General features: G+C 39.1%; 1 protein-coding gene across 2 annotated transcripts in view; it reads right to left on the bottom strand.

The window, feature by feature from the left end:
• Positions 1-5,039: 5,039 nt before the first annotated feature.
• Positions 5,040-21,472, bottom strand: part of HIBADH (3-hydroxyisobutyrate dehydrogenase) — a 138,409-nt gene continuing 121,976 nt past the window's right edge. For both annotated transcript variants that reach the window (XM_032286914.1, XM_032286916.1), the window contains exons 6-8: positions 18,894-18,970; positions 11,584-11,740; positions 5,040-5,986 (exon numbers count right to left, since the gene is read on the bottom strand). In XM_032286914.1, the coding sequence (XP_032142805.1) occupies positions 5,828-5,986; positions 11,584-11,740; positions 18,894-18,970 (393 nt within the window). In that variant the 3' untranslated portion in view covers positions 5,040-5,827. The remainder of the gene's footprint in view (positions 5,987-11,583; positions 11,741-18,893; positions 18,971-21,472) is intronic.

Genomic DNA, 21,472 nt, shown 5'->3' with positions numbered 1-21,472 from the left:
CGAACTCTTAATGCTAGGTGCTGAACTCAGGGCAAACCTCAAAGCTGATAAGACACATTCTGTGCCCTCGGAGAGCTTACAGTCTGGTGAGGAAGACAAATGAGCAAAGCTACAAATACAATGTAACAGGGCAAGTGCTATGATGAGAAAGATACCAATAAGGGGCTTTGAAAACAGACTGAGTCTGAATTAGCTGAGGAAGGCTTTTTAGCAGATGGCAGTGCTAAACTAGTCACAGTGCCAGAGGGGAGGTGAAGGGCATTCCAAATGAAGGAAATGACATGTGCAAATGTACTGAGGTGTGCAAAGCATGACCTGCTTGGGGAAAGACAAGTACTGTGGGCACTGGTACTGGTGAAATAGAATAGAACCCACAGCAGGAGGCCCTTGGAGACCATGCTGAGGGACTTCAGGCTGTATCCTAGGCTAAAACATTTTAAACAGGGGAATAGCTGGATAGGATTTCAGTCTTAGACCTTTCTTGCAGCAATGCTCAGCAATTGGGAAATAAAACCAGGTTGGAGGCCAAGAAGCAGCTTTAAATCCAGAGTCAGAAAGCTTAGTAGCTGCCAATGGCTGGGGGCAGGGAGGATGAGGAGTGGCTGCAAATGGATTTAAGGGATTTTGGAGGGTTGATGGAAATGTTCTAAAACTGAATTGTGGTGATGGTTGTGAAACTCTAAATTTACCTGAAGCCATTCATTGTATAAAAGGAGCAAATTTCATTGTATGTACACTATACTTTAAAAAGGCTGTTAGGAACAATAAAAGGTGCAATTGCAGATACTGAAGTACCTTAGATCAGGGGTCTCCAACCCTCGGGCCAAGGACTGGTACTGGTCTGGTCCATGGCCTGTTGGGAACCGGGTCCCACGGCAGGTGAGTGGCCAGCCGGTGAGCAAGCATTACTGCCTAAGCTCTGCCTCCTGTCAGATCAGTGGCTGCATTAGATTCTCACAGGAGCCTGAACCCTATTGTGAACTGCACATGAGGGATCTAGGTTGCGTGCTCCTTACAAGAATCTAATGCCTGATAATCTGAGGTGAAACAGTTTCATCCCAAAAACATTCCCCCAACCACCGCCCATGGAAAAATTGTCTTCCACAAAACCAGTCCCTGGGGCCAAAAATGTTGGGAACTGCTACGCTAGATCAGGACTCTTGAGGGCTTATAGTAGGCACTAGAGATTTAGAATTAGCTGTGGAGAGTGGGTGGAGGAGTGGAGAAGTCAGGGCTGGGCCCTGAAAACCTGGGAGGAGTCCTGGAATAGGACCAGGAGGAGAAGCAGGGCTTTGGGGGAACATGAGGAGCTTGGGTTTTGATATGTTGAGTTCAGGTCCTGTGGAGAGCAGGGTTTCTTAAATTTTGCATGACTGGCATTTTGGGCAGGATAACTATTATTGTGGGTGCTGTCCTGTGCCTTCTAAGAGGTTTAGCAACATTCTTGGCCTCTACCTACTAAATGCCAGTAAAATGTGACTACCAAAAATGTATCCAGCCATTGCCATATGTCCCCCCGGCAACCAAAACTACCCCAGTTGAGAACCACTTATTAAAAGATCTTAACTCATGATTTTTTTTCTTAGGTTTTTTTTTTTTTTTAATTGAGCTATAATTCACAATTTAAAAGTATACAACTCAGTGATTTTTAAATATATTCACAAAGTTGTTCAACCATCACTATTAATTCCAGAACATTTTTTTTTTCTTTCCTTTTGTTTGAGAGACGGAGTCTCGCTCTGTCTCCCAGGCTGGAGTGCAGTGGTGCAACCTCGGCTCACTGCAACCTCCTCCTGCCGGGGTCAAGGGATTTTCCTGCCTCAGCCTCCTGAGTAGCTGGGACCTCAGGCACGTGCCACCATGCCAGGCTAATTTTTTGTATTTTTTAGTAGTGACAGGGTTTCACCATGTGGCCAGGATGGTCTCAATCTCCCGACCTCATGATCCGCCCGCCTCAGCCTTCTGAAGTGCTGAGATTATAGGCATGAGCCCCTGTGTCTAGCCAATTCCAGAACATTTTCATCACTGCCCCCCAAAAACTCCATATCCATTAGCAGTCACTCTCCATTTTCCTCTCTTCCGTCCCTGGAAATCACTAATGTAGCTACTGTCTCTCTGGATTTGCCTCTTATCTGATAGTACAGATAAGTAGAATCATACAATACGTGGCCCTGTGCGTCTGCCTTCTTTCACCTGGCATGCTTTCAAGTTCATCCATGTGGTAGCATCAATCAGTACTTTATTCCTTTTTATGGCCAAGTAATGTTTCATTGTGCAGATACACCAGTTTGTTCATCCAGTCATCAGTTGAGGGATATTTGGATTGTTTCCACTTTTTGGCTATTATGAATAATGCCGCTATGAACATTTGTGTACAAGTTTTGTGTGGACGTATTTTTTCTTTTCTTGGTTATACATCTAGGAGTGAAAATGCTGGATCATGTGCCAGCACTGTTTAACCTTTTGAGGAGCTACCAAACTATTTTCCAAAGTGGCTGCACCATTTCATGTCCCCAGCAGCAATGTATAAGGGTTCCAATTTTTCCATATGCTTGCTATCATGTGTGAGTGTCCTTATACCTTTTGTTTTCATTTCCGGAAAGCATTTACTATTAGGCTAGATTGTTTATGACAACTTCATAGATGAGAAAATGAATGGTTAGCAGAGGGTGGCTTGTACAGGGTCACACTCAGAGGTAATTCCTTTCCAGCACAACTATTTTGTTCTGTGTTGAAAACTGTATGATTATAATTCTACTCTCTCTCTCATGTAAGATGCTGACAGTCTGACATGTGATCTGATCTGTTTTTGCTGGTTTCTTTAATTTGCAGATATGTGGCCACCATTAAACCCCTTTCCTCTCAACTACTCAAAAGATACCATTTAGCAAGTATCCTCTCTCTGCTGTCGTTACGTCCCCCTCGTGACTGGATCATTCCACTTCTATCCGTATAATCCCATAATATTTCTTTTTTTAAAAATATAATAAAACTCCTCTTGACCCCTTATTTCCTGCCAATGTCTATCCCATTTGTCTGTTTTCCTCTGCAGCAAAGCTCTTTAAGAGTTCACTTTACTGTTTCCAATTCCTCTCCCATTCTCAATCCAGCTTTCATTTCCAAGATTCCGCCAAAACTCTTGAAAAAGTCACCAATGAAAGCTCCATTGTGAAATCCACATGATTAATTCTCAACCCTATTACTCAACTCATCAGAGAATCATTCCCTCCTTAAACTACTGTTTTCCTTTGGCTCCCAGGACACTGCTCCCAAGTTTTTCCCTACTTGACTGATCTCTCCTCTTCAGTCTCATTGGCTTGTCCCCTCATTTTGCTAACCACTGAAGTTACAGTAACACAGGGCTCAGTCCTTGGACTTTTGTTCTTCTTTACTTAGATGTCTATTAGGCATTTCAAATAAATCCCTGATTTTTTTCTCCTAAACTTTCTACCATCCTCCCCAAATCTTCCTCCCACAATCTTCCCCATATAGGAAATGACAACTCCTTTCTTCTACTTTCTCAGGCCACTGACAGCGGGGTTATCCCTGACTCCCCACTTTCTCTCTCATACCATCCGTCAGTTAGTGGCTCTATTTTCTATGTTCAGAATCTAGCCACTTCCTGCCTCCTCCAGCATTTTAATGTTCTGGTCCCAGCCACCACCTCTCAACTGGATTATTGCTATTGCCTCCTTGTTTCCAGCCTTGCCCCTACAGGCTCTTCTCCACACAGCATCCAGAGTGATCCCTTCAAAAAAGTAGGTCAGATCTCATCATTCTGGTGAAAATCCTTCACAGGCTGGTTGTGGTAGGTTGTTTGCAAAAACGCCACTATAATGCCCCTCTTTATGTCCGCACTCTTATGCAGACCCCTCCTATGCTGATTCTGGGCTGGCTATGACACTTGCTGTGGTCAAGGGACAGTACAAACATGAAGCAAGCAGAGGCTTAAAAAGTCAGAGCTTGTCCTGTGCTGCTGCCGGGAATGCTTCTGCAAACTCCCACTAGCCTCCTGGAGAATGCATGACCACATAGGGAGAAGCCACAGCCATTCCAGCTGTGCCAGCTGAGACAAGCCAAACTAGACCCTCTAGCTGCAGATGAACTGGTCTAGGCCAGAATAATATGGCCAGCCTACAGAATCTTGAAAAACGATACGTTTGTTGTTTTAAGCCTCTAAATTTTGGGGTGGTTTGTTATCCAGCAAAAGCTAACTGATACATTGCCCATTTTGCTCAGAATAAAAGCCAGGGTCCTAACATACCCTGCAAGGCCCCATGTGATCTGGCTTCCCTCATTCTGTGTCACTTCACTTACAGCCTCCCTGTTCCTCCTCATATTCAGCACTGTCCTATCTCAGGGCCTTTGTACTTTCTGTCCCCTTTGCCTGGAATGTTTGTTCCTCAGATACCTGCATTGCATACTCCCTTACTTACCTCTGCTCAGTTGCCACCTTACTGGGGAGAACTTATCACCCTAAGAAAATACCCCTGGGACTCCCTATCCATCCCCTTTATCCTGCTTTTTAGTTCTTCTTATCTGAAAAATACATTATATATTTATTTCTTGTCTGTCACAAACACACGAGACACCAGAACTTATGCCCTGCAAGGGCAGAAATTTAGTGTCTTGTCATGGTATCCCTAGCACTTATACTGTTGCCTGGAATTTTTTTGATCACCAGGAAGATGGTGAAAGTAGTAATACTTCTGCCAAATTTTGGTGTCCTAGGTCTATTACCTGGAATGTTTCTAGAGGCTGAGGTGGGAAAAGTGGTGAGTGTGCTCTATATTGGGGCATGTTACACTTAATGCAGGCTGAATTCCTATAGAGCTGACAACCTAAAAAACATTCAAACGAATACCCAAGGATTAAGGGAAAGCAGCAAAACGCTGGCTTGTCACTGGCCAACTCAGAGCTTTGTTCCTTTTGACCTCTCCTCCTTTCTCTTTATTCCCATCCTTTCCCCGTTAGTCTGAACACCAGTTTCTCAGATCATTAGTTCGCCAAATGATTGGGAAGAAACAAAAACTCCAGGAAAGTATTACCAGCATAGAAATTTATTTGAATTCAAAATAATATAGCTCTATTTATAATAATATATTAATCATCTAAAGCAAGTATCATCATTGGCTCTGAAACGGGTCTAAAGATGTCATTCTTTTTAAGTCAAAAAATACATAGTAAGAATGTACAAGAAGGAAAAAAATATAAAAACAAGTCTGCTGAGTGTGGGGAGGCGGTGAGGGATACCCTACCACACTGTGACTGCGTCCACAAAGAAAACATGCAGCACGAGTTCTGCTTCATCAGCTCCCTGGAGAACCAACCAGTAACCCTGGTAATGCCGCAACCATTTGGTTAACCGGACAAACTTCCTGATGGACACAGACAGTAATTCACTGCATTTCCCTTCTCTAACTTCTCTCTTCACACCAATTCCTTTTCTTTCCTTTAAGATGGGTTTCATCCTGTTGACAAAATATTTGGTTTTATTTGTAAAGTAAAGCAAATAATATCCTGATTGAAGTATTCAATGACTTAGTTGAGGATGCTCAGGGATCAAACTTTGTAAAAAGGTCAATTCAGCTAGTTAGCAGAGGCTATCAGTGGCTTGCAGAAAAAAAATCAGATAATACGTTTGTTAAAAAGACAAAAAGAATAGGCGGTTTAAAAATGGGGGAAAAGTCCTAGGGATTACTGTGACCTAGACAATCAAAACCAGATAGGTGACCTTTGATTAAATCCATATACTTGTGGAGTGAACTAGGAGGAGACTCCAAGACAGAATTTGGTTCCCAACACTGTCCGTGGCCAAAGGGCACACTCAGAAGGTCTCCTCCTCTCTTAGGAACTGGAATACGGATGAGAAGTCTTTCTTTGAGTAGCCCTTTGCACACATCATCCTGTAGATCTGATGGGCCAGACTGCCAAGAAGGATTGGGCTCTTTGTGCTGGTAGCAGAGTCTTGTGCCAATCCCAGATCCTAAATCAAACAAGAGGAGAAGAGAACACATTGACACTGGTGGTAAAGGCTCTTTGGAACTGTGGTTCCTAATATTTTGGTTTCAAAGAAGAAAAAATGAAATCTGAACAAATAAGATACTTATAAATATTATGGTCAGTTAACATTTTTTAATAAGTGCTTTCAAATAACTGCAAAAGAGACAGAAACCTTGGTTTCTGAGTGTCTATTTTCCCACCTTCCACAATACCTGTTTGTTTTGTTCCACATATTTGAAGAAGAAAAATTTCCCGGTGTAATCTTATCTGTGGAAATCTGTAAGACTAACATAAAATTTTTAAAAATTCTTAAAACATAAAGGAAATAAAACTGCAAAATAGAAAATATAGTTTCGGCCGGGCGCGGTGGCTCACGCCTGTAATCCCAGCACTTTGGGAGGCCGAGGCGGGTGGATCATGAGGTCAAGAGATCGAGACCATCGTGGTCAACATGGTGAAACCCTGTCTCTACTAAAAATACAAAAAATTAGCTGGGCATGGTGGCGCGTGCCTGTAATCCCAGCTACTCAGGAGGCTGAGGCAGGAGAATTGCCTGAACCTAGGAGGCGGAGGTTGCAGTGAGCCGAGATCACGCCATTGCACTCCAGCCTGGGTAACAAGAGCAAAACTCCGATTCAAAAAAAAAAAAAAAAAGAAAATATAGTTTCAAATATGACTTCATCCAATAAATATGTGACGTGTTCTGACAATGTGCAGTGGCTGGGATAAAATGATGAGCAAGACAGCCACAGCCCACCCAAACTCACAGTGTGTTAAGGAGAAAGACAATTACGTAAGCACAGAGTAACTGCAGAGTAGGAGTACTATCATGGAGGCAGGGTCTGGGGTGCTGGGAAAGGTGAAGAGAAAGAGAGTGAAGCAGACCTGGAGCCAGGTGAAAACGTGGAGGTGGCAGGGAGGTGGAGGGCAAGGAAGAATGATCCCGACAGAAGGATCAGCAAATGTGAAGGTTTGCTAGAGACAGTATAAGAGGTAGAAGTGAGTTCAGCATGATGAAAGCATGGAGGGGGGATGGGAAAGAAAATGAGTCTGGTTGAGGCAAGCAAAAGGCAAGGCATCTGGGGGCTTGTCAGACAAGTTGCAGAGATGGACTTTAATCTCCAAGTAACTGAAACTACTACAAAAACTTCATAGGAGAAGTGACACAGTCAGGATTTTACATTTTAGAAAGCACACTCTTGCTTTGGTGTGGGAAATAAACTGGAGACCATCAGGCTGAAAGGCAAGATCAGTTAAGATGTGTTTGTGGTAAAACACAAAGGAGACTCAGCTACGGTACTGCTAGTGGGGGATAAGGGAACTGGATGAATTCAAGGCATATTCAAGAAGCAGAATGAACAAACATCGTCGGGAATGAGGGAGAGTAAGCCAAGTACAGACACCTCTTGTCTTACTGTGCTTCATTTTATCATGCTTCACAGATAATGCATGTTTGTTTTTGTATTTTAATAATCGAAGGTTTGTGGTATTGAGCAAGTCTATCAGCACCATTTTTTCCAACAGCATGTGCCCAGTTCATGCAGCTGTCACATTTTGGTAATTCTCACAATATTTCAAACTTTTTCATTACTAGTACTTCTGTTACGGTGATCTGTGATAATTTTTTTTTTTTTTTTTTGAGATGGAGTTTCTCTCTTGTTGCCCAGGCTGGAGTGTAGTGGTGTGATCTTGGCTCACTGTAATCTCTACCTCCCAGGTTCAAGTGATTCTCCTGCCTCAGCCTCCTGACCAGCTAAGATTACAGGCATGCGCCACACACCTATTTCTTTTTTCTTTTCTCTCGCGCTTTTTTTTTTTTTTTTTTGGTATTTTTAGTAGAGATGGGGTTTTGCCATGTTGTCCAGGCTGGTTTCGAACTCCTGACCTCAGGTGATCCACCTGCCTTGGCCTCCCAAAGTGCTGGAATTACAGGCGTGAGCCACCGTGTCCAGCTGATCAGTGATATTTGACGTTACTATTGAAACTGTTTTGGGGCATCACAAAGCACATATAATATGGCAAACATAATCGATAAATGTATGCATGTGTTCTGACTGCCCTGCTGCTGAATGGCAGGTCTCTTTCACCCCTCAGGCCTCCCTATTCCCTGAGACACAAAAGATTGAAATTAGGCCAATTAATAACCCTACAATGGCCTCTAAGAGTTCAAATGAAAGGAGGAGTCAGCTGTCTCACACTTTAAATTAAAAGCTAGAAATGATTAAGCTTAGTGAAGAAGGCATGTAGAAAATCAAGACAGGCTGAAAGGCAGGTCTATTAAACAGTAAGCCAAGTTGTGAATGCAAAGAAAAAGTTCTTGAAGAAAATTCCAAATGCTATTCCAGTGAACACATGAGTGATAAGTGCAACAGCCTTACTGCTGATAGGGAGAAAGTATGAGTGGTCTGGATAGATCAAACCAGCCGTATCATTCCCTTAAAACAAAGCTTAACCCAGAGCAAGGCCCTAACTTTCTTCAATTCTACGAAGGGTAAGAGAGGTGAGGAAGCTGCAGAAGATATGTGAAGCTAGCAGTGATTAGTTCATGAGGTTTAAGCAAAGAAGCCATCTTCATAACATAAAAGTGGAAAGTGAAGCAGGAAGTGCTGATGGAGAAACTGCAGGAAGTTATCCATAAGTTCCAGCCATCACTGATGAAAGTGGCCACAATAAACAACAGATTTTCAGTGTAGATAAAACGGCCTGCTGTTGGAAGATGTCATCTAGAAGTTTCACAGCTAAAGAAGTTAATGTCTGGTTGCAAAGCTTCAAAGGAAAGGCTAAGTCTCTTGTTAAGGGCCAATGCAGCTGGTGACTTGAAGTTGAAACCAATGCTCATTTAACATTCTAAAAATCCTAGGGCCCTTAAGAATTATGCTGAATCTATTCTGCCTGTGCTCTACAAATGGAACAGCAAAGTCTAGAAGAAAGCACATCCGTTTATGGCATGGCTTACTGAATATTTTAAGCCCACTGTTGAGACTTCTGGTCAGAAGATTCCTTTAAAAATTTAAGTGCTCACTTGACAGTACAAGTGGTCACCAAGGAGCTCTGATGGGGATGTTCAAGGAGATTCGTGTTGTTTTCATGTCTGTGAACACAACATCCATTCTGTAGCCCATGGATCAAAGAGTCATTTTTCAACTCTTATGTGAGAAATACATTTCATAAGGCAATAGCTACCATATATAGTGATTCCTCTCACAGATCTGGGCAGAGTAAACTGAAAACCTTATGAAAAGAATTACCATACTAGATGCCATAAGAATATTTGTGATTCATGGGAGCAGGTCAAAATAACAGGAGTTTGGAAGAAGCTGATTCCAGCCCTCAGGGATAACTTTGAGGCTTTTAAGACTTCACTGCTGGAAGTCACTGCAGATGTGGTGGAAATAGCAGGAGAACTAGAATTAGAAGTGGAGCCTGATGATGGGGCTTACTACAATCTTGTGCTAAAACTTGAAGGGATGAGGAATTGCTTCTTATGGATGAGCAAAGAAAGTAGTTTCTTGAGATGGATCTACTGCTGGTGCAATGGCAACAAAGGATTTAGAAAATTACACAAACTTTGTTTACAATAGCAAAGACCTGGAACCAACCCAAATGCCCATCGACGATAGGCTGGATAGGGAAAATGTGGCACATATACACCATGGAATATTATGCAGCCATCAAAAACGATGAGTTTGGGTCCTTTGTAGGGACATGGATGAACCTGGAAACCATCATTCTCAGCAAACTGACAGAAGAGCAGAAGGTCAAACACCGCATGTTCTCACTCATAGGCGGGTGTTGAACAATGAGAACACATGGACACAGGGAGGGGAGCACTACACACTGGGGTCAGTTGGGGGGAAATAGGGGAGGGACGGTGGGGGGTGGGGAGCTGGGGAGAGATAGCAAGGGGAGAAATGCCAGATGTAGGTGATGGGGAGGAAGGCAGCAAATCACACTGCCACGTGTGTTCCTATGCAACAATTTTGCATGTTCTTCACATGTACCCCCAAACCTAAAATGCAATAAAATAAATAAATGGGGAAAAAATGCAATGATCTGCTATAACAAGATGTCTTAGAATAAAAATCTCAATGATCTTACAAAAAAAAAAAGGAAATTACACAAACTTAGTAAAGTAGCAGCAGAGTTTGAGAAGATTGCCTCCAATTTTGAAAGAAGTTCTGTGAGTAAAATGCTATCAAATAGCATCACATGATACAAAGAAACATTCTGTGAAAGGATGAGTCAATTGATGCAGTAAACTTCATTACCGTCTTCTTTTAAGAAATTGTCATAGCCACCCAACCTTTAGAAGTCACCACCCTAGTCAGTCAGCAATCATCAACCTCAAGGCGAGACCCTCCCAGCGAAAAAGACTTTGACTCACTGAAGGCTCAGATAATTGTTAGCATTTTTAGCAATTAAATGTGTAGTAGCATTACGTCTAGACAATCTATGTACCTTTTAAAATTAAGGTACATAGATTGTCTAGACGTAATGCTACTACACACTTAATAGACTACAGCACAGTATAAACATAACTTTTATACATACTGGGAAACCAAAAAATTTGCGTGACTTGCTTTGTTGTGATCTGGAACTGAACCCACAATATCTCCAAGATATGCTTGTGTGGTATCTAGGTATATGTATTCTTGCTTTTTTTTTTGAGATAGTATTGCTCTTGTTGCCCAAGCTGAAGTGCAATGGCGCAATCTCTGCTCACTGCAACCTCCGCCTCCCAGGTTCAAGCGATTCTCCGTCTTCAGCCTCCTGGGCAGCTGGGGATTACAGGCACGTGCCACCACGGCCGGTTAACTTTTTGCATTTTTAGTAAAAACAATTTCACCATGTTAGCCAGGCTAGTCTCTAACTCCTGACCTCAGGTGATCTGCCTGCTTCAGCCTCCCAAAATGGTGGGATTACAGGCGTGAGCCACCACACCCGGCTGTATTCTTACTTTTTAATTGGGGGGAAAAAAACAGAAAACCCTCAACTGGGGAAAAACAAGCACTGCAGAAATCTGAAAGTCAGCTGGTCTAAAAATTATTTTCTACAGTTGACAGCACAGACTTTCTAAAGTTGAGATCTCAAATGACAGAAGGATGACAGTTTGCTTTTCAAATGACTTAACTAATTTTTACATATAAATCCATATACTTAAAGCAAGAAGATGTATTTAGAAATATCTCATCAATGGGAAAATTCTCTCTTTTGTGATGTATATACACACTGCCAATGTATTATTAACAATGAGAAAGTTCTCACTGCTCTCATTCTAAGAAGCTGGTAAATTAACATAAATTTATGATGAACAAATGTCACAGCTCATATAAACAAACCCAAGCACAGACACACATGATCTGCCCCATTTTTCTCATCCAAAAGGCCAGGCATAAAAATGAACAAGATAAAGATTTTCATCTAAGCTAGGTTTTTACTCATTTTCAGTGAGAGTGAATATTCTAGTAATTGTGCCTCTTAGGTGAGACATATGCTTTGTTAAGAGAAAGAGAAGGAAAGTGTTATTAGACTATGAAACATTTTTCCTTCTCTCGTGGTTAGTGTCTCCATTTACCGTACCTTAGCCATGAGGGTTGTTCCAAATCCACCCTGATAGTTATTAGCTGAGGGAACGCCATCCATCACTCCAGGCACAGGATTATAAGTGTCACTTGACCAGCACCGTCCTGAGCTCATATTTAGGATTTTGGCCAACAGTTTTGGGTCAAGCCCTAACCTGTCAAAAAAAAGAAGTGTTAAGTGTCAAAATGTACAAGTCGTGCATGACTTATTTACGTATGAGGATGTTCCATCTTCTCTCTCCATTTATTATATGTCTTCTAAAATCTAAGCACATTGATAAGAGAGTGAAGAATCCAATTTTGAATTATAGAGTACTAAACACGAATGATTAAACAATAACATTTTTGAGTCAGTATCATTTTGCATTTGAGAAAACCTTCTATGTTATCCTATTATTAAGAAAAAATAACATATAATTGCATAAAAGCATTGTTGGTTTATCACACTCAGGGTTTCCTAGTCTTTGGACATCACTACATTTTATGTGTCACATAAGAACCTTAAACCAATATGATAATTTAAATTCTACATTCTTCACCCACAAATGATATATTTCAGAGAGAAATACTGACAAATGATGCATCATGGGAGTCTATGTGAATGCGTTTATATGTATGTTTATTCCTTTAGTTTTTTATGAGAATAAATGCAAGAGATGAGCCAGGAGCTGTAAAGGAGCTTAAGAAAAGTTGTTATAAAAGAAGACTTTTTTGCTGTAAACTTTTCCTTATTTATTAAATCTTCATTAGACAATCCTGCTTATGAAGCAAGTCTGCACAGAGTTGTGACATATGCTATCTATTCAGAGACATGCATTATAGTTCTGGGTCAACTGCTGATAAGGTTACTGATCCTGATAAAACAAAGCTTGCCCAAGCGGAAACATTATTTGTTCTATCACTGGGCTGATGGCATATAAACGGCTGTTCAATGTGGACCCTAGAAAAAATAGAATCAAAATGCTCCATTACTTGGATTCTAAAGATATAATGCAGTTTGGGAAGCACAATTTTGCTAAGTATCACCAAATCAAGTTTCAAATAAAACTTTATACCTAGCAATTTATTTGGTTTCTTTCAAAACAGAGCCATTTTGAAACAATTGTCATAAAAGCTTTCTGCTTTTTCTGCTTTCTCTTTAATTTTTTTCTTAAAAAATTTAAAAGAGACACTTATGTAAATGTTAAACTGCGCCTTTTGGCATGCTTAGATTGGTGTTTACTTTGTGTGTCCAAAATACTTGTCTGTTTATTTCAAAATCTAAATATCATGGCCAATAAAACATTTTTTTCAGATGCTAGAGCAGGGGGCTGGGGCTAACAGCCAAAAATATGTATGGAATTACAACGTAATACAACTGTTATGTAAGCAGGCTTTCAAGGGGTAGCTGTAGTTCCCAGACTGCCATGTGGCATATCATGTATCTGCATTCATATGGTGGCCTATGTTATAGTGATGGGTTTTACTAAGGATTCTAACAGATACAGAAATTCAGTCTAAATTGCCTATCATTCCTTCTGTTAAACTGTAGATTCCCAGAGAGAAACCCAATTGTTTCATTCATTCATTTTATAAAGATCCAAGTTCACTGCAAGTGTCCTTTGCTACTGATGCTTGCTTTCTCCTTTTAAATAAAATTTAGGCTATCGGTATGCTTTCGTAGTACATGATTTAGGAAAAGATAAAGCCAGTGTGCTTAGGGAATAATTGTGAAAAGTAAAATCACAAACTAACAATTAGTTAATTTGCTATAACTGCAAAGCACAAATGTTTAAGAATGCATATGTCTAATATGCTCCATAAGGAGAAAACACTTTCAAAGACTCCAAAATGTCGCTTTCTCCCTCCATCTAAATATAATTTCAGGGCTTCCTAATTTAAATCTTCTTTTAAGATGGTTCATCACATTTAAAGCAGCAGAGTTTCTCTGGTCTTTCTAATCTTCCAGGTTACACTCAGGAGTAGCTCACAAGAGCTTTTACTGCTAAGGAAATCCACTCTCTTGTATAATATTCAACAAAATGGTGAGCAAAGCTAATTATCCTAACTTTGTAAAACCCTACATTTTTCTTGAATGTTCAAGGAAAAATACTGGCACTGATTGATGGAAACCCTTTTTGGTGAACACATTACTATTGAGCAGCATCCTGAGCGGCACACACAAAAAATCAGGTGGCAGTTGTTTCATTCTCACTTTTCAAATCTGATGCTTCTTCCCCCCCGCCCCCCCCCACCCCGCCATGCTGATTCCCTTAAGGAGATGGTTACTCCCTCTCCACTTCCCTCCCCTTGCCCCCACCCGCAGCAAAGTGTATCATTAAAAAGAGCAAGTTAGAAGTGTTTTGCATTTCATCTTTCTGAGGATTCTTTCTCTGGCACATACATAACTGACAGTTAAAATTAGACATGATATTAAAATCAGATACTGAAGTCCTCTGTTTTCCACTGTGCCCAAGACTTGTAATGGTCTGAAACCAGCTAGAATACACAGTAATTGTCATTCAGAGTCTATCCTAGAACGTCATGCTTCACTGGAGAAGACTGAGTTTCCATTCGAAATCAACAAATTAATCCAAGACAGGTATCTGAAAGGGCAAGTTTAATAGGAAGCAGCTACTGGGCTCTCAACCATGATAAAATGTTATTGCTGTTTCCCTGTAAATTGGCTGGGAACATATGATACTTTCTGCATAAGAGCCCCATTGCTGTTCAGAAGATATACAGCTCAAGCCATCAAAAGAATGACAGTCTGTCAGTCCCCATAATAACTTGCCAGTGGATGTGGTTCGAGAGTGCATGCGTGCATGCATGTGGCTTTACAATTGCTGGAATGTTCTCTGATATAAACAGAATGAATTCATTGCTCTGACTGCATATATAATGCATTTCAAATAAACGTCACTGTGTCAAATCTACTCACCTCTAAAACATAAGAATTTTAAATCAGGTTTTGGAAGAAGTAAAAATGATGCATAAACTATAAATTAAAAAAATTAAACATTTGCTTTCATTGTAACCAAGACTTTATGGGCCAAAAAAGTTTTTTTACTTTATATTCTCTGTGAGTAGTCTACACTGTCTGGTTTTATGTAAGAACAAAACAAATTATGTCACTAAACTGGGATGTTCGTATCACAGGAACAGATCTAGAAATGAAACATCTAAGACCATGTCAATTTTAATTAATCATTCACTTATAAACCAATGTTTACTGAGATCTGCTATATGCAACTGCTACGCCTGCAGCCAAGGAAACGATAAGAAGGAAGCTAACAGGAGTCTGTGCCTGTTTGCCAGGAGGGCTGAGTTAAGACCTATCTGGATAACTTTTTACCTAAGGGAAGAGAAGTGCTGTATCTTATGCCCTCACTCACTCACTTGCCTACCTCCTCCCTCCTCTCCTCATTTATCTGACAAATCTTCTTTGGGTGCCTAATACCTGCCAGGTATGTTCTTAAGATATGGCAATGAGTAAACAAACCATTCCTCTACATGGAGCTTATGTTCTAGACGGGAAGACAGGTAATAAATAGACAAAAAAATATGTAATGCCAGCTACTGGGACATGTTATGAAAAAATACAATGCAATTAAAATACAATTAAATTTCAAACAATAACCACCTTACCACAACCACAAATATCATTACCACATACTGACACCTATTATGTGCCAGAAACTATTTAAAAAGTTTTACATGGATTAACTTACTTAATCTTTACAATAATCCAGTGGATAAACTTTTCTCATTTATAAAATGACGAAAATAATTATAAGTCTGTAGGACAGCTTGGATGCAGACCTACATGCACGCCCTAACAAATGCCATTATATTGGCTAGCAGTTGACTATGAAGTAGGTAGTAAACATAACAGTCAATGAGCCAATATAGTGGCATTTTATCAGCTTATTAAGAAATTTTCAATATGGATAGTGAATGATTTGGACTGACACAGTCTTAGATGTTTCATTTCCAGATCTGTTCCTGTGATACATCCCAGTTTAGTGACATAATTTGTTTTCTTCTTATGTAAAACCAGACAGTATAGATACATACAAATAACAAACTTTTTTGGACATTTATAAATTACAAACCTTTGCCATCTGTTATATTTATTAGGGTGCACAATTAAGGCTCCAGTCATCACATAAGTGCAAAAGCAACATCTTCTAAGGGTAGTACGCAAGAAACTATTAATAAAACTACACTGGAGGAAAAGTTCTCATCTCGAACAGCTTTCCAGAAGTTCAGCTGCTTTAAGCTGCTTTTGGCCAAACACAACACAGTGGCTGCTGGAGGAGCCTAGGCCTGGTGGAAATGCAAATCACTTGTTATACCACCAATATTTTTTTAAAAACTCAATTTCTAGTGGAGCTAGTAATTTAAAACAAAAAAACATTATCAATGTTGTTTTGATGTGATGTACAGGAACAAAACCTCTCTAATACAAGTAAGGGTACTTTCAGGGCCATAAAACCATACTTCTAATGCCTAAGTAGGAATCCAATTCGAAAGCAGAAAGGTCTAATAAGAATCTCAAAATATACTGTATACCATATTTTTTACCCCCCCCTTTTTTTTTTATTGCTTTATAGTGAGAGAATACAATTTGTTGATAAAAATAGTTTGAAGGTTGTTGGAACTTGCTTTTAAACTTTGTCCATGGTTGATTTTTTTTTTTTAAAGAAAAAAAAAAAAAGAAAAAAATAATAAAAAAAGAATGAAGGAGAGGAAGGAAGAGGGAGAGGGACCCTTTTTTTTTTTAAAAACAACATTTAAAAATTTCGCTAACATCCATAAAGACTCGCTGTAAAAGCGCATGGGGTCAATAAGAATTTTAAACTGTAATATTTTATTCTTCAATTTTTTTAAAAAAAGAGACCAGTGTTCCAGAAAAACCAGTGACTTATGAGAATAAAATTAATCAGAAATGATCACTTCATAGGAATGGGTGACTCAATCCGTAAATGTTGACATTAATACTCTAAAAAAAAATTTCACTTCAGAGTGAACGGAATATAAATGTGGCTAACCCATTTTGATGCTATACTACTTCATGGGAATTTACTACTTGGGAATTTATGCTTGCTGATGCCAATTTTCTCTTTCACCTTGCAAAGCTCAATAAATCGTGGCCGCTCTCTATACTCTATTAGAGAACAATCCTGTCACTTTAAACCATGTCTGTAAACCATGGAGAAAAGACAATAGCAGAAGCATTCATTTTTAGGACTTTTAAACTACTGAGAATCTTGGTAAGATAAAGTGATAAAATCCTCATGTTATAAAAAATAAGCAATTCATTGGTATAATCTGAAACACTAGAAACTTATAAATTATTTTTAACAGTTAAGTACAACTAGTGAGTTTCTGCCTTGGGTTCAGACCTTTAAAATATATTTTATATATATCAGTATATATGTAGAGTTTTAGAAAAATGAAACATTTAAAAATTTTGTATTTCTAAATATCATTTTTGTCATAGTTGATCAGAGCCAATAATAAGGGAAACTCTAATGATTGCTTCTGTTCTCTTACATCTCTATTTGGAATTTTATCACTTTTCACTTTCTTCTTAAAAACAAACCCACTCCAAGAAGCCAATGGTTTTCACTTCATTGTACACCTTGTATTCAATTGATTTATCTACTATTCTTCACTAGCTGGTGTTTGGAGTAGAACTTCCACAAGCACTTACCCTATACAAAACTTCATTTTAGAAGGTCAGATGATCATCTTATTATAAGAGTTTGACAGGAAAATTATTCCAGAAATGCTAGATGATGCATTCACTATTACTAAGGAATATCCTAGTCCAATAATTCTCAATGTCAGAAACAGAGTCAAAGGGCAAAGAGGGGAAGTTTTAGTACAGTATAACCTAGATTCATCCAGCCTTTTACTTTATATATTCATTTATATTTAGAAAAATGAAAAAATTCTAAACATACATATGCATACCAATCCTGATGTCAACACCAATTAACTGTATATGCAATTTATGTTTCAGAAATTTACATTTTCTCTCCATGAAATTAGAGAATGAATGTGAAAACAAGTTACTAGTAACCAGTTTTTCAGTTATGATAAGTGACCCATATCCTAAAACTGGCCACAATACAAACATAACACTCTGACGAGGTCCCTATACACTACCACCTTTGGCTCTGTACAGACATGCCTTACCATCTTATGGACATCCAATTTCAAAATGTAAATGGTACACGATATTGATAAACCAATTAGTGCTGATGCAAAGCAAATTCCTCTTTTATCTCAATTACAACATGACAACTTAATAGGTCAAGATAGTTTAACATCTGAGACAAGGGCAATTCAATAAAACAACAGCATCTTGATATGGTAATTAAGAGGAAATGTGAATACCTTACTGTGTTTTCAAAAATATCTCAAGTACATTGGCTCTTTTTATTTTATCAAAAGCTGTGGTATGAAACACTATTCTGTTTTGTGACATATTTCGTAAGCGGTTTTGGGGAATGTGATGAAAACAAGTGAGGAAAGAATCTTGCTTATTAAGCATTTTCTAAAGTAAGAAATGTATATTATTTTCATGAAATACAAACATTCAAAAAATTAATTAGATGGTTAATCATAGGCAGCATTACTAACCCAAAAGATTAAAGGCTAAAATTAAGACATTAACCTTAAGCATTTAAAAGATGATCATCCACAGGAAAAACAGAATTCCCGAATCACTTTAAGCAAAGTATGAATGCCATTTTAATAGAAAAAGACATACTAATGCAAAGTAACTAAACCACAGGCAAAATAAAATGAAAGAGTTATGCATATGAATTGCAGCTTTATGAATGCTATCCAGTTTTTAGCCTGAGAATGAACCACCAAGAACACTTTTAGTGCAGATTTGGGGGACTATTTTTTAAAGATACATAAAACTAGTCACATGGTAACATACCACTTGAATTCACTACACACTAAAACCATGTCTTATACAAATCTGTCCTGACATTGCCAGAGTATGTTTAAATTTTATAGTAAAAATGTTTCTTGCATTTCAACATAATAGAAGAAATGGGGCTCCCATATAAAAAAGGATAATATAACTTCAAATGCATAGGCAATACATTTTATGACTATGGCAAAGCGTATTCACGCTCTCCTGGGTCCTATTGCTTGTCCAATAAGCAAAGCCTATTAAAGTTCAATAATGAAGTACTTTCAAAATGTTCTTGGATCAACTCATTTATCTCTCATGAACATCATTTTTTTTTAACATCAGAAAATCAAGTAGGAAAGCCTATAAAAATGTACTATTCAACAAACCTGATTCCAAGATTCATAGCTTCAGCAGTTCCAATCATACTAATAGCTAACAGCATGTTGTTGCAGATCTTTGCAGCCTGAAAATAAATTGAGTACATATTAAATATCTTTATTTCCAAGCTATAACTCACAGGAGGCTTTTCCTTGCCCAATTCCAGGGGATACTTTCTAAAAGAAGTAACATTCAACTGTTGATTCTCTCGAGTGGGGAAGAGAATGTGGTACAGCATGGCTCTCTCTGAACCTCACATGCTATCCCAGAGCAGACTTGTGGGTCTCTCCCACTAGGTAATAAATTTGCTTATGTGGAAATTTATTTTCCACATAACTACTACGGGCTCAGCACTATAAGGCACAACTGCTCTTTAAGGGATGGAACTTACTATCTAATTGGGAAATGGGAGTAATATGCTATATTAAAAGGCAACAAAAACAAGTGGTGAATTGTAAGGTAGAGGCTATAAAATAAGAGACAGGAGGAGTTCTTCAGAGCAACAAGATCACTGAAGGCAGGAACAGGGAGGAAGTGGAACCTGAAATCATACCTTAGGAGGCCAAGGCAGGATTTAAACAGGCAAGAAAGGGAAAGAAGGAGATCGGAGGGGAAGGGTAAATATATGAGAGATTAAATATGTAAGAACATGATGTTGTTGGGGAATAGTAAGAAAATTGATTAATATGTCTATGTTTTAAGGAATGGTGAGAAATTTAATAGTTAAGACTGGGGCAAGAACATGTCAGCTATGCAAGCTAGGGTGGAGAGTTAAAATTTGACATGGTAGGAAACAGGGATCTATTTCAGAATGGGAAACACTATGATGACACAAGCATCTTGATGGAGTTGGTCTGGGTTATGGCATTGGACAGAGTGGTAAATTTGGCATTCAGAGACCTATTAGGCCCCATGAGCACTAAACTAGGTGTGAGACACTGAAATAAAGGCTTGGACCAGGTCTTGTGTTGAATGGAAGTGAAGGTCACTTGAATGAATACAGCTTGGAGACTGACTGGACAAGAGTATGGAAACAATAAATATATCTAAGATAATACCAAATCTAGAGTGAGATAAAGAGGGAGATGAAGAGGAGGAGTGAGAGAGTGTGTTTGTTGGGAGGGGGAGGGAGACAACTAGCTTGATTTCACTGTTCAGTATTGTTTAACCATCTCTGTCAATCACCTAATATTTCTATGTCAAAGTTACTTGCTTTTCAAGAAAAAGTTTGAAGTCCATAGGTTATTGCTACCTGACTGTACTACAAATAGAGCTATGGCAAGTACAGTTGACCCTTCAATGATGAGGGGGTTAGGGGCACCAACCCCTGGTGCAGTCTAATACTTATGTATAACTTTTGACTCTCCAAAAGCTTAACTACTAATATTCCACTGTTGACTGGAAGCCTCACCAATAACATAAATAGTTGATTAACACATATTTTATATATGTATTATATATTGTGTCTTTATGGTAAAGTACGCTAGAGAAAAGAAAATATTAAGAGAATCTTTAAGGAAGAGAAAATATATTTATTATTCACTAAGCAGAAGTGGATCATCATAAAGGTATTCAATCCCATCATCTTCATAATGAGTAGGCTGAGGAGGAGGAAGAAGAGGAGGGGTTGCTCTTTGCTGTCTCAGGGGTGACAGAGGCAGGAGAGGTGGAGGTGATAGAAGGGGAGGCAAGAGAGGCAGGTACACGTTGGATAACTTTATGGAAATATAATTTCTATCTGACTTTTTTGCTGATTTCTCTAAAAATGATTCTGTATGGTACCAATCTGTCTTCCACTGTTTGCTTTATTTTCAGTGTCTGTATCATAGAAAGGTCCATGCTGTAAAAGAAGTTCAAAGGAGTTTTGAATAATCAGAACTGTTCTGCCAGACTGTCTAATGTCTATTTGTTTGCTGGCACTGCTTTCTATACATCCTTCCTCCTTATCATCTGGCACTGTTCAGAAGCACTCATTTCCATCAAGTCTCTTCTGTTAATTACTCTGGTGTGGTGTCTATTAGCTCTTGAATTTCTCCAAGATCCGTATCTTGAATGCTTTCATACACTCCCCACCTTTTTTGCCATATGCACAATCTCTCTAGTGATTTTCCTGATTGGCCCTGCCATAAACCCTGTGAAGTGATGCACAACATCTGTACAGTTTTTTCCATCAGGAATTTACTGTTGGGGCTTGATAGCTTTCAAGGCTTTTTTCTATGATAACCATGGCATCTTCAATGATGTAATCCTTCCAGATTTTCATGAACTTCTTTCTATCAGGGTTTTCTTCCATAGTGACAATCCTTCCCATGGAGTACCATGTGTAACAAGCCTTAAAGGTCCTCATGATCCCCTAATCTAGAGGCTGAATTAGAGGCATTGTGTTTAGAAACAAGTTGGCCCCTTGGATGTCTTCAGGTTTGAACTCATGTTATTCTGGGTGGCCAGGGTTATTGTCCAATATCAAAATAACTTTAAGGCAGTCCCTTACTGGCAAGGTACTTCCTGACTCCAGGGACAAAGCCATCGAGGGAAACAATCCAGAACCAGGGTTCTCATTGTCCAGGCCTGCTTGTTATATGACCAA

Source organism: Sapajus apella, unplaced genomic scaffold (assembly GCF_009761245.1).
Source record: "Sapajus apella isolate SASKATOON/1434 unplaced genomic scaffold, GSC_monkey_1.0 scaffold19, whole genome shotgun sequence".
In the NCBI taxonomy this organism is placed as follows: Eukaryota; Metazoa; Chordata; class Mammalia; order Primates; family Cebidae; genus Sapajus; species Sapajus apella.
The sequence above is the reverse complement of the archived record's forward strand: the minus strand, read 5'-3'. Positions and strand labels throughout refer to the sequence as shown.